The sequence below is a fragment of the Olea europaea genome, chromosome 3 (assembly GCF_002742605.1).
Source record: "Olea europaea var. sylvestris chromosome 3, O_europaea_v1, whole genome shotgun sequence".
NCBI classification, from domain to species: domain Eukaryota; kingdom Viridiplantae; phylum Streptophyta; class Magnoliopsida; order Lamiales; family Oleaceae; genus Olea; species Olea europaea.
Genome location: NC_036239.1, coordinates 20,441,612 through 20,453,653, shown reverse-complemented (window position 1 = coordinate 20,453,653; position 12,042 = coordinate 20,441,612). Strand labels below are relative to the sequence as shown.

At 35.4% G+C, this 12,042-nt stretch overlaps 2 protein-coding genes across 3 annotated transcripts in view; both read left to right on the top strand.

Moving 5' to 3' along the window:
• Positions 1-3: 3 nt before the first annotated feature.
• LOC111379706 (glycerol-3-phosphate acyltransferase 9) lies at positions 4-5,289 on the top strand (the record flags this gene model as incomplete). The annotated part of the gene is made up of 12 exons (XM_023003143.1): positions 4-80; positions 165-222; positions 1,899-2,017; positions 2,314-2,413; positions 2,536-2,631; positions 2,741-2,837; positions 3,644-3,731; positions 3,800-3,896; positions 4,250-4,335; positions 4,582-4,701; positions 4,825-4,923; positions 5,022-5,289. Coding segments are annotated over 12 exons (1,086 nt in total), but the record flags the coding sequence as incomplete, so codon positions are not given.
• A 1,636-nt stretch (positions 5,290-6,925) lies between these two features.
• LOC111389436 (ubiquitin domain-containing protein DSK2b-like) overlaps positions 6,926-12,042 on the top strand; it is a 6,637-nt gene continuing 1,520 nt past the window's right edge. Inside the window, exons 1-6 of one of the 2 annotated variants that reach the window (XR_002701732.1) lie at positions 6,926-7,464; positions 9,345-10,115; positions 10,614-10,804; positions 10,870-10,983; positions 11,200-11,252; positions 11,902-11,984. Coding sequence is in view for 1 of the 2 variants with exons in the window: in XM_023014357.1 (XP_022870125.1) it covers positions 7,239-7,464; positions 9,345-10,115; positions 10,614-10,804; positions 10,870-10,983; positions 11,200-11,252; positions 11,902-11,930 (1,384 nt within the window). In the remaining variant the exon portion in view is untranslated. The remainder of the gene's footprint in view (positions 7,465-9,344; positions 10,116-10,613; positions 10,805-10,869; positions 10,984-11,199; positions 11,253-11,901; positions 11,985-12,042) is intronic. The other variant, XM_023014357.1, reaches the window with a different exon arrangement.

The following is a 12,042-nucleotide window of genomic DNA, read 5'->3' as shown; positions in this document are numbered from 1 at the left end:
GAAATCGATTTGGATCGACCTAATATTGAAGACTATCTTCCTTCTGGATCCATCCAAGAACCTCGTGGCAAATTGCGCCTGTATCTCTCCATCCATCTGTCCCATTTCTGTATCTATTTGTCTAAAACAATGTAAATTGAGCTAATTAGAATTTGTGGTGGCAGGCGCGATTTACTCGACATTTCACCCACTCTAACCGAGGCAGCTGGTGCCATTGTCGATGTAAGTAATTTGGACGCCTTAATACTTTGGTTTTAGTTGTTTTTCTTTTAAATTAATTGGTTCCGTTTTCCATAGAATGTTAATGATATTGCGTGAGTTTTCATTAGAATTTGTCTACAGTACAAAAGACTTTATCCCTACGCACGAGCTCTTAGATGAAATGATTACTGGAGAAATTTTATGGTGATGCCTGTTGACCTTCCCCAAAAAAATAAAATTTAAAGCTAGCAGTAGAAATTTCCTTCCAATTCCAGTGGGTTTCTCTCTTTTTGGGGATTTTGGGTGTGTTTTAGAACAGTTCTTCCGTCCGGAAAGTGTTTCTCGTTCGGAGATAGTATTTTAATTTCCCAGAGGTCCGTCCCCAAATGTTCTTTCAGTCGTATGCTGCTAAAATATGTTCCTCTGTGTAGAGACCCCATTAAAAAAATAATCTTTCTTTGGATTGAAAGCTTAGTGAAATTCTTCTGAGCTGCAGCCTACATTTATATTCATCAAGGGTATAAACGTAGTCTAGCTACAAAGTTAAAAGTAACAATAGTGATAACAACTGCAAATAATATGATTACACTAGGCAAATATTGTGGAGATCAATCTGTGAATAATGGGAGCAATATTCCAGTCGCTGTAACTAATTCTGTACAGTTTGCAATGTTCTAAAGATGATTCAATAGATGCATTGCTGGAGATATCGTGTGAAACAAAATGTGTTTAGTATAATGCATTTGGTTTAACAACCCTAAAACTTTTGCTAGTGTTTTGTTTCTCATAACTCATTTAATTACGTGGAAATTGCAACCATTAAAAAAAAAAAAAAATAGAAATTGGAATTAGGTGAACTCTCAATATTTTTATTGTAGTTTCGAAGTCATGAATGAGTATAGATGCAAAGCTAGGATCAAGTGGTTTTATGAACAATTAATGATGGGTTATGAAAGATAGCTGCATGTGCAAAATATTATCTGTTCGTTCAACGGTGTTGTAGAACTTTCTTGTTATTGTTGAGTCCTCTGAGTCTTGACCTTGGAACTGGGTATTATGGGACCTTGGAACTGGGTATTATGGGACAAATCAAAACTGATGTACTTGATTTCACATTTCCCTAGTACCTCTGAATGCAGTATGTACCTGACTATTTAGATTTGGCATTTCGTACAAAATTATCTATGTTGTTGACACCATTAAATGGTGTGGTGCTGTGGCAATTGTATATCAATGCCTTTTCCTACTACCACCAACATCTTATAAGTGATGATGGTGACAGAACTTTCTGAAAATGTGGTTCCACGGCAATTTTTTTTAAGCCTGTAAACATGATGGCCCTCTTTGTGTTCTGTCCTCGAGAGATATGTTACATGCATTTGGTTTCATTTCTGATCCTTGCTGCATGTCAGGACTCTTTCACGAGATGCTTCAAGTCGATTCCTCCGGAACCATGGAACGAAAATTATCTATGTTGTTGACACCATTAAATGGTGTGGTGCTGTGGCAATTGTATATCAATGCCTTTTCCTTACCACCAACATCTTATAAGTGATGATGGTGACAGAACTTTCTGAAAATGTGGTTCCACGGCAATTTTTTTTAAGCCTGTAAACATGATGGCCCTCTTTGTGTTCTGTCCTCGAGAGATATGTTACATACATTTGGTTTCATTTCTGATCCTTGCTGCATGTCAGGACTCTTTCACGAGATGCTTCAAGTCGATTCCTCCGGAACCATGGAACTGGAATGTATATTTGTTTCCTCTGTGGTGTTTGGGAGTTGTAGTCAGATATGGATTTCTTTTCCCATTAAGGTTAGCATCTATCTGATCAAAGGTGGTTTGTCTCCTGTAGTTATGATGAAGTTGTATATCTTTGGCCTATTTTGGCAAGGATGAAATGAAGTAACATATCAAAATTTGTTCTCCAAGTTCAAAGTTGTATGGTTTTTGAGAGTGTGTTTGTACATTATATTGCTTTGAAGACAGAATGTATCTGCTCTCTTACATAAATACATGTATGCCTGCATAAGTTTGGATTTATCAGTTTAATTTGTACTTTCCAGTGCAAATCCTTTTTGGTCACCTGACGCTTTTCTATTTAAATGCAGGGTACTGGTATTGACAATAGGATGGATAATATTTCTCTCATGTTATTTTCCTGTGCATACCCTTTTGAAAGGGAATGATAAATTAAGAAAAAAGTTAGAGGTAAGACTTCTTACTGTATGAATTTGGCATTATACTTATCGATATTCTTTGGCTGAAGACAAATTAATGTGTATCATTAATTGACCTTCTGCCACTGTCTTACATTGCTTATTTTTCTTCAGAGGGGTCTAGTAGAATTGATTTGCAGCTTTTTTGTTGCATCGTGGACTGGAGTCATCAAGTACCATGGTCCACGGCCCAGTATGCGGCCTAGGCAGGTAGGATTTTTCCTTTTGTTTATGTCGTCTGATTTTTCTCTGTGCATCTACAATATTTTAGCTGAGATCTTCAATGTCTAGTTGAGTTTTCTTTCAATGATTTGTGCAGGTTTTTGTGACAAATCACACATCAATGATTGATTTCATTGTTTTAGAACAAATGACTGCTTTCGCAGTAATTATGCAGAAGCATCCTGGTTGGGTTGGTAAGTGTCTTAGATCGGTTGTCTGGGAACTGCTAAACATTCCTGCTTTGACTGTTCAACATTGTTACTATCACAATACTGAAAATGGAGGTACCATAAGTGTGCAAGATGGGGGGAGATTTTATGTGATTTTTTGCCCTCTCAAAAATGATAACATTGTGGTTTTCGGACCTGTGGTTTTGACATTTGCTAAATTTCTGACTAAGGCAATATGTAGCCTTAATCTTGTGTACATCGCTGTCTTGGTAAACATAGATTAAGATAAAAGAAATGTTTTGATAAGAAATTAATAAATGCTTTGATATAATAACTGAAGTTGCATTTTAGTATGCCCCCGTTTGGCCCCCATTCTTGCCAAATTTTAATGGTGGGAATAGTGTTTTTTTGAATAATGTATGGTTGAAAAAAAATGAAAAGTTTTTTATTTGCGTGTAATATTATTTTATGGAAGATTGTGTTGTTGAAAAATAAGAGGGAGAGAGAAAAAAAATGAGAACGAGAATGAGAATGGGGGCCAAACGGGGGCTATATAAATATACGAGACTAAAAATCCTGAAATTTTGAATAGGGAATTTGATTGTGTGAAATGGCAGTGTTTGCTGACTAATATACTAATTCATAAAATTAATTGACTTCAGAAAAAGAGGAGTTTGTTTACTCATGTAAAAGTTTCATTATATTTATTGACGTAGCATTAATTAAAAGCTGGGTGGTATGTGATCACTATTTTGTTGGCTTGCCTGTCAGGTGCGTGCTTTCCTCTTATGTTTAAATGAAGTGATCTTATCATGTTGCCTTCTGCGTAGGATTATTGCAAAGCACTATTTTAGAAAGTTTAGGATGCATCTGGTTCAACCGTTCAGAGTCCAAGGATCGTGGAATTGTAGCCAGAAAGTATGTTTTACTGAAAAAGTCCTATTGTCATAAGAATTTTCATATTCTAATTTAAAGTTTTCTTTTAGGCTGCGGGAACATGTTGAAGGGGCTGATAATAATCCTCTCCTTATATTTCCTGAAGGAACTTGTGTGAACAACCATTATTCAGTGATGTTTAAGAAGGTAACTTTTATTCATATACAATTATTTAATCTGTCAAACAAATATCAGGAGTTCTGTTTTCCACGATTTTCAGATGCTATTGAGTCCTGCCCTTTTTGCGCATTGAATTTCTTTTGCTATTGAGCCTTGCTCTCCTTGAAACATTTGTTTTCCCAATTAATGGAACGAGATTTTCAAGTAGATGATAAGTTACTGAAAAAGATAAGGTAAAGTTGGTAATTTTAAACTGTGAGATATATTTGTTGAAATTTTAGATCAAATAAATCTATGCTGACCATATTAATTGTTTGAATTATTAATTAAAGTGCTTACTCTATTTATCTTCACGACCATCAGTTTTCTATGGTGCTTAGGGTGCATTTGAGCTTGGCTGCACTGTTTGTCCAATCGCAATCAAGTACAACAAGATTTTTGTTGATGCCTTCTGGAATAGTAGAAAGTAAGTTTCTCCGTTATGCTGGTTTCTAAGTTAATATTCCATTGTTTTCACTTATTGTCCACACATTTCTTGAAATATTTCTTTTGATATGGTTAGAGCTTACTCTTAGTGGAAAAGCTTTGTGATAAATATAGTGTCACCATTGTCGTTAGCTAGGGATGGTTCTTTCCCGACTGTACAATTTGCAGAGAGTCTAACAATTATTAGTTAATCACCTTTTTTACGGACAATTTTTTTTATCTGCAGACAATCTTTTACGACACACTTGTTGCAGCTCATGACATCATGGACTGTTGTGTGTGATGTGTGGTACCTGGAGCCTCAGAATCTGAAACCTGGAGAAACACCAATTGAATTTGCAGAGAGGTTTCATCCATATCAATGTCTCAATGCTATTTTGCACGCGTTTATCACTTTGGAGATAAAAATATTTTAATTTCTGAACAATTTTAACAAGGCTCTTCCTTCTTGATTTGATGTTCTTTTCAGAGTGAGGGACATTATTTCTGTTCGCGCCGGCCTTAAGAAGGTTCCCTGGGATGGATATTTGAAATATTCTCGCCCTAGCCCTAAACATCGCGAGCGGAAGTAAGTTGTTCATTTGTTGATTTCTTGGAAAATGTCATTTCTAACAAAAATTGAAACCCGCCTGTGTTTCTTATCTGTTCCTATATTTTTACTCGCAGACAAGAAAGCTTTGCCGAGTCAGTGCTTCGTCGTCTGGAAGAGAAATAGATTCAAGATATGCAATTTCATTATTTGTGATATTTTCCTATATGTCTTCAGCTCACTTATATATAAAGAACTTTCCTTTTGCTGATGCATTTTAGCAAAGAATGTGACAATATGGTTGCTGGATGCTACCAAGTTGAAGAAGAGTGTACTCAAAACCGTGTTGTCTTTATTAACTTGATTTGATATTAATGAACCAGTTTGCTCGCTGTTCCTGTGTTATTTTTGTGTTAATATGATAAATTGATAACCTCATTTAAATTTTAAAAAATACGGGACCAGACTTGAATCAATATATTACATTAATATTATGTTAAGTGCACAATATAATAATTTTAATTAAAAGAACCCATTGAAAATATAAAATAATAATTGATTAAAATATGTAAAATTTTATAATACTTATTACTTGGGTACTCTAATTGAACTTAGCCCATGATTGATTTTCATTATTTTTAAAATATATATATTTTTTCTTTTCATAACTACACATTTTTTAATAAAATAATATTATACGTAAATTCAAAATTTTTCCTTATTCTTTAGTTACACATTCTCCATCAAAATGCATTTTTTTTTTTAAAAAAAAGGGAGTACAAACATTTTCTTAATCTCTTGCCCTAATTTTTTCATAATGCCTTTGCAACATTTAGCATAAATATTTCATTTTTTAAGTAATCTTTGACTATACGATACTTGAAAGCATTTTTTTTAATAAATAAATGGTCATCTAAATCAAGATTATCCATAACTGGTGTATTCATTTTAATTAAAAGTCAAATAATAACTTTAACCCGACATTTACAATTACTATACACCTATTATTTACACTTTGTGTGACCCATTACTCCTAATGATAATTTTATCCAAACAAACATATAATTTCATTTTCACTAGATAATTTAGGAGGTGCTTGGCATGCAACACACTTTTGTAGCGTTGATTAGAAATGACTTAAACAAAATTTATCAATCAATTAATAACCACTCTCGAATAATAATTTTTTTTTTCGATCTTGATATCATTATTTTATCGATGTTTTACTGAAAGTTACAAATTGACCTCCATTTCTTAAACTCATTATTAATCACGCATTTCACATGTTCCACAACTTTTCACCTACACATTTAATTAATTTTTATCAAAATTTAATTTTTATCCAAATCAAAGTGGCTACAATTTAGGATTGAGATTGAGGAAGTCGTTTATCTTTAATTAAAAATAAAATTATAATTTCATTCTAATTAAACATTTAGCCCTTTTTTGATAGTTATTATTTGGCAAAAACAAAGTTTCGAATATTGAGTTTTTAGAGGATATGTGATTAAAAAATAAGAAAAAATTCTGAATTTATATTATATGTATGCATAGTTGAAAATAAGTATACAGAAATTTAAAATACAGATTGTCAAACATGGGGTTAAATTTGTGGAAATGTCACCACGTACAGGAAATGTTTAACGGAGTCAATACAGTTACAACAGTGCTTCTCTAATTTATATTTGAAAAATGCTAAATGAACATAATGGGCTGCAAAAGGGGCTACATAATGGACACAATTACGAGGCGCCTATGAGCCCGAGGTGCGGCAGGCGCCTGACCGAGGTGTCGCGTGTTCATTATATAGCCTCCGATCTAGCCCATTATGTTCATATAGCAAAATCCTTTATATTTTACGAACTTTGGAACGTAACTCTCAAAATTTACTTCATTGACCTGGAACAATGATTGGTTGTGGCAGAATGATTCGATGTCAGCGTTCCTACCTGGCATTCAAATTTCAGCTTTCTCCTTGCATTTGCACGTGTCAGTATCTCATTTATCAACTGTACCGAACAGCACAAGTCCTAATGGAGGAAGGTATATTCGAAGTGTAAGCACTTCTCGCCGTCCTTCATTCCAGTCTTCATACTTTCCTCCCATACTCCATTTTCACCTATTTTTAGTGAATTGTTATTTCTATAAATTCCTTTTTACAATTCAATTTAGTGACCCCAAATTTAGTATTTACTCCGAATTGTTTAACAAGTAATGATTTTCTGCACATACTGATATAAAGTGTTTAATTCAAATTGAAATCAGTACCAGCCAGTAATTTTTTCTTTCTGGGATAGAGGTTTTTGATTTATCGTTGTATCGGTTGATTTGACTAACCTGTATATAGATAATCAATGGCCGCGGAGGGTGAATCGAACTTGATCGTTGGTAGTGGTGAAGAGGTGAATGTCAACATTCGCTGCTCTAATGGCTCCAAATTCTCTGTGCGGACGAGACTTGAGTCCACGGTGCAGGAATTCAAGGCTGTGCTGGCTCAGAGTTGTGATGTGGCAGCTGAACAACAGCGTTTGATATACAAAGGTCGAATCTTAAAGGACGAGCAGACCCTGGTTAGCTATGGTATGCTCCATTATTATTTTTTTTGGTGGGTTTCTAATTTTGTTTCTTATGTTAATGTAATGGTCCATTTTATCAAGAGAATTGGATTGGAGACATTGGAAGACTATGAATGAATGATTCTTTAGAAATTTCGAATTCTTATTAGAATAATTTGGGAGTTTTCTTCTACTGTTTTATGGGTTTTAGAGGTAATTTAATGTGTATAATGGTGGGCTCTGTATCAGGTCCTATATTTTCTAGGCTTGATCCATCTGGTCTTACTTTGAAAAGAAAGTTAATATAACTAACTGGAGCCTATGCAGAAACATTCCAAACCTCCACATTTTCCCTAGAATATTGGGACGATTGCTTTCAAGACGTTGCGAATTGGACAAAAGGTTAAGAGTTTTGTATTGATAGGCAGGAAAGAAAGAGTGAAAGGGACAGGGAAAGGGAACTGATTGTGGATAAGGAAAATGAAAGTAACATTTGATATTTGGAGTCAATGAACTGAGAGAGACACTGTGAAATGCTTTAGTTGAGTTGTCGGAACTCATAAGTTGGCATTGGCAGTGTAACAAGGGTTGCTGCAAATTTCTAGAAAGGGATTTTATTCTCTGGTTTTTTGCAGTTGTGATAACTCTTATACTTGCTGATTTTCTGGCCCCTAAGCCTGACAAGAGGAAAATGCATAAATGTTCTATATTAGTTACCAACAAATGTGTACTCAAAGAAGCATAAGACTATCTTGTCGGCTTAGTGGAATATTGCTAAATGGAGGAAAAAGCGAGAGGCAATATTCTCTCCCCAAAATACAGCCAACTAATTTTCTCCATACATCTTCGCACGTGCTTAGAACGTTAGTTACTCTTGTTCTTATGCTCTAAGAAGTATGTGTGCTTTAAAACATGCTCCTGTTACTCTGTATTGGACAGGTGTGGGCAGATGAGTGATGATCATGTTCAATAGTTAAACATATTAGTCAAAATCTTAAGACTCGTCAGACTCTTATGGAACAATAGACTCTTATAGAATACTCAATATTTGCTTTAAGGTTGAACACTAACGATCATTTTTCAATAGTATCATGTAAAGCAACGCATGCATATGCAATGTAAAACAACATTTAAAAGAATAATCAATACCTTTTAAATTTTCATTAAGAGTAATGAAATATAACAGAAAATCATCTTTATTACTGTGCTGACTATCGTATGGCACATCTTATTTTAGAGGAGATGCTACTAGATTTATAAGTAAACAATATCATATCGTAGACAAAAATCCCTGAGTATCAAACAAATTATGCATGTTGAATATTGTTGACATGAAGTAATTGCAGCATGGAAACTGGAGCTGTTTGTTGGTTGGTCAGTTACTTTTGGAAACTCATTGACGATGAGTAATTGTATTGCCTAGACCTACCGCTAAGACCATAACGTTGCCTCGATTTTCGATCTTAAAAAATAACTATTTGTTTCCATGCAGCGTAAATTGTTAAGCTAAGTTTCTCCACAACTCTTACTTGACAATCTTCCGCCCTCTAAGGCCCTAAGTTCTTCGCCAGGCACAATCACAGGGTTCAGGACCAGCCTAGCACATGTCTGGTGCATTAGTTAAACCAATATACCCTAGGGCCGCTATAAATTGGACATGCTTCAGGGCCTATGATATATTGCTTACAATTAAATTTTTTTTAGCTTTTTGAGGTGGTATATTTCTAGCCTGTTTATTTGCATTTGTGATCATCTTGGTTCCACTTCTGTATGCCGGATGACGAGACGCGAGTATATTTGTATGCTACAAGTGAAAGGAATTTGCACTCATAAGTTATCCTACCTTCTCCTTTCTAAATGAAGTTGCCTCTCTAATTTTTGTTATAATATTCTTCTCTTTTTAAGGTTTGCAAGCAGATCACACTGTTCATATGGTGCGTGGTTCTGCACCGGCTGCCTCACTGCCTTCTAATGGTCCTGCAAGTGCTGGAAATGACACAAGTACTCCTAATGTCACACTGGGTGTTGGTTCCAATGGAGGGGACATGGGTGCAAGTTTAGGTGCATCTTTATTTCCCGGGCTTGGTTTAGGTGCAGTTGGTGGCACTGGGGCATCTGGATTGTCTGGTGATGGAATTCCCGAGTTTGAACGGGTGCAGCAACAACTAACCCAGAACCCTAACATGATGAGAGAGATAATGAACATGCCTGCCATGCAAAGCCTAATGAATAACCCTGAGATTGTACGCAGCTTGATTATGAGTAATCCTCAGATGCGTGATATAATTGACCGAAATCCTGAGCTTGGTCACATTCTTAATGATCCCAGCATTCTTCGACAAACACTGGAAGCTGCCAGAAACCCCGAACTAATGCGTGAGATGATGCGGAATACTGACAGGGCAATGAGTAATATTGAATCTTCTCCTGAAGGATTTAACATGCTCAGGCGCATGTATGAAAATGTACAAGAACCCTTCTTGAATGCAACATCCTTGGGTGGTGGTACGGTGACTGATCTGGGATCAAACCCATCTGCAGCTCTCTTGGCAAATCAGAGGGTTGGTGCCCAGACACTAGATGGATCTAATTCTTCAACTACTGTGTCTGAGGCCAGAACGGGGACTGCTGCTCCAAATTCTAACCCACTTCCCAACCCATGGACTGCTTCTGATGGTAAGATGAGATGATTCAAAGTATGCAAAGGTTGTTGTATTATTCCATTCTACTTGGTAATAACGTTTTCGACATATTCTTTTAAATAGTTTTTATGAAGAATTTAAAGCTTGATGCTTTTTCTATGTAAACTATCTTATGTTAATATATTATAGTATGGTAATTTGTGTATTATTGCTTTGTCGTTTTGGCTCTTTTCCTCTGCAGCTCTGGTTCGCAGCCTGAATATGGTGGAGTGGGATGACTTTTCCCTCTTCAGTCCTTTGTTTTCTTATAAGCTGATCTACATTTTGGAAAGAGAATATTTTCAAATTTATATTCTACAATTGAGCTAGACATGAATCAAGTTCTGCAAATTCCTTTTGATTTAAAACTGGATTTTTATTCCTCCCCTGTACCCCTTTCTCTGTTTTGTTCTTCAGTATCTTGATGACAGTCGCTTCATGCAACTGTAATGGGATATTTATCTGGAACTTTGATATGAACATAAAACTTCAGGAGGTTCTCAAACAAACAATGCTTCAAGAGCTAATCCAACTGGACAGCCTGATGTTGCTGGGCTAGGAGGGCTTGGTCTTCCTGAATTGGAGCGCATGGTGGGCATGCCAGATTCATCTCAGTTCTTACGAAATCCAGCAGCGTCGCAGATGATGCAAAGCTTGCTTTCCAACCCACAGTACATGGATCAGGTACTGCTGAGATCTATTCATGTGTTCCTACTTTAAATTTGGACTAAATTATATCTTCATTGCAGATCCTGAGCTTCAGTCCTCAACTTCGTGGTATGCTTGACGCGAACCCTCAGTTAAGAGAAATGATGCAAAATCCAGAAATTATTCGCCAATTGACCTCACCTGAGTTAATGCGGGTAGTCATCTGTGGAAGGATCTTCCTGGCCCAAATGTTTTGCAGTTTCTCTTTTTCTTCTTTTTGTTAATAGATTAATTAGCCTCTTGGACAAGATCTGTGTGCAATGAATATCTTTGTTCTCGGCTAAGTAATGATATATGTTATTTCTTCTTTTTTTCCCGGATAAGAAAATTCTCTAATCATTATACTTACAACTTAAAATTTTATTGTTTAGCAAATGATGGCTTTGCAACGACTTTCACACCTTAGTCAGCAGCAATCAACACAGTGAGTGAGAAATTTATTTCAAGCACGTCATTATATGGTTCTTTTTTGCTTTGAATTTCAGATGGAATCCATGTTTATTAATTACAACCATTTGTCTAAGAGATCTCCAAAATATGGTTTGATTGATATCAATTCATTTGAATGTTTCATGTGTTAGAAGACACTATTATCTTTCAAATGACTGCAATTTTTTTCTTCAGTTTTTTAATTGCGTGCAATGAAATATCCTGCATTAATTTCAGTAATTTCTTGAATTGCTGTCTTTCAATTTTTTCCCCTAATGGATATCGATATATTTAACCTTTTTGAGTGGTCTAATGATGTTCCGGATGTCATATTTCCTTGGGACAAAATTTTCTGCATCAAAAAACCCACAAATACACAAATACACATGAGATTGAAACTTCAAACCTGTGACATCTCATGTTTAACCGCTTGAACAGCCCTTTGTCTTGGAACCATATAGTTCAAACCTATTTAGGAAGGATCATCACATGGGTGCTATTGTTTCTTATACATCTTATTACAACTTAATTTTTGTGCTCTCGCTCTATTCATATTTATTTTTATCAGATTAAGGGATTGGATGTTTTCCTTTATACATGTGTTTTCTAATATATTCACTTGTGCCTTAATTTTGCTGTTGTAGGGAAGGAGCTCAGACTGGTCAAGGTACAGGTATGGAGTGACACAATATAAAGCTCACAGTTTAGAAAAAAGAAAAGCAAAAAAGTACGAAAGTTTTTTTTTTTTTTTTTTTTTTTTTTGGGGAAAAAAAATTTTAAAACTT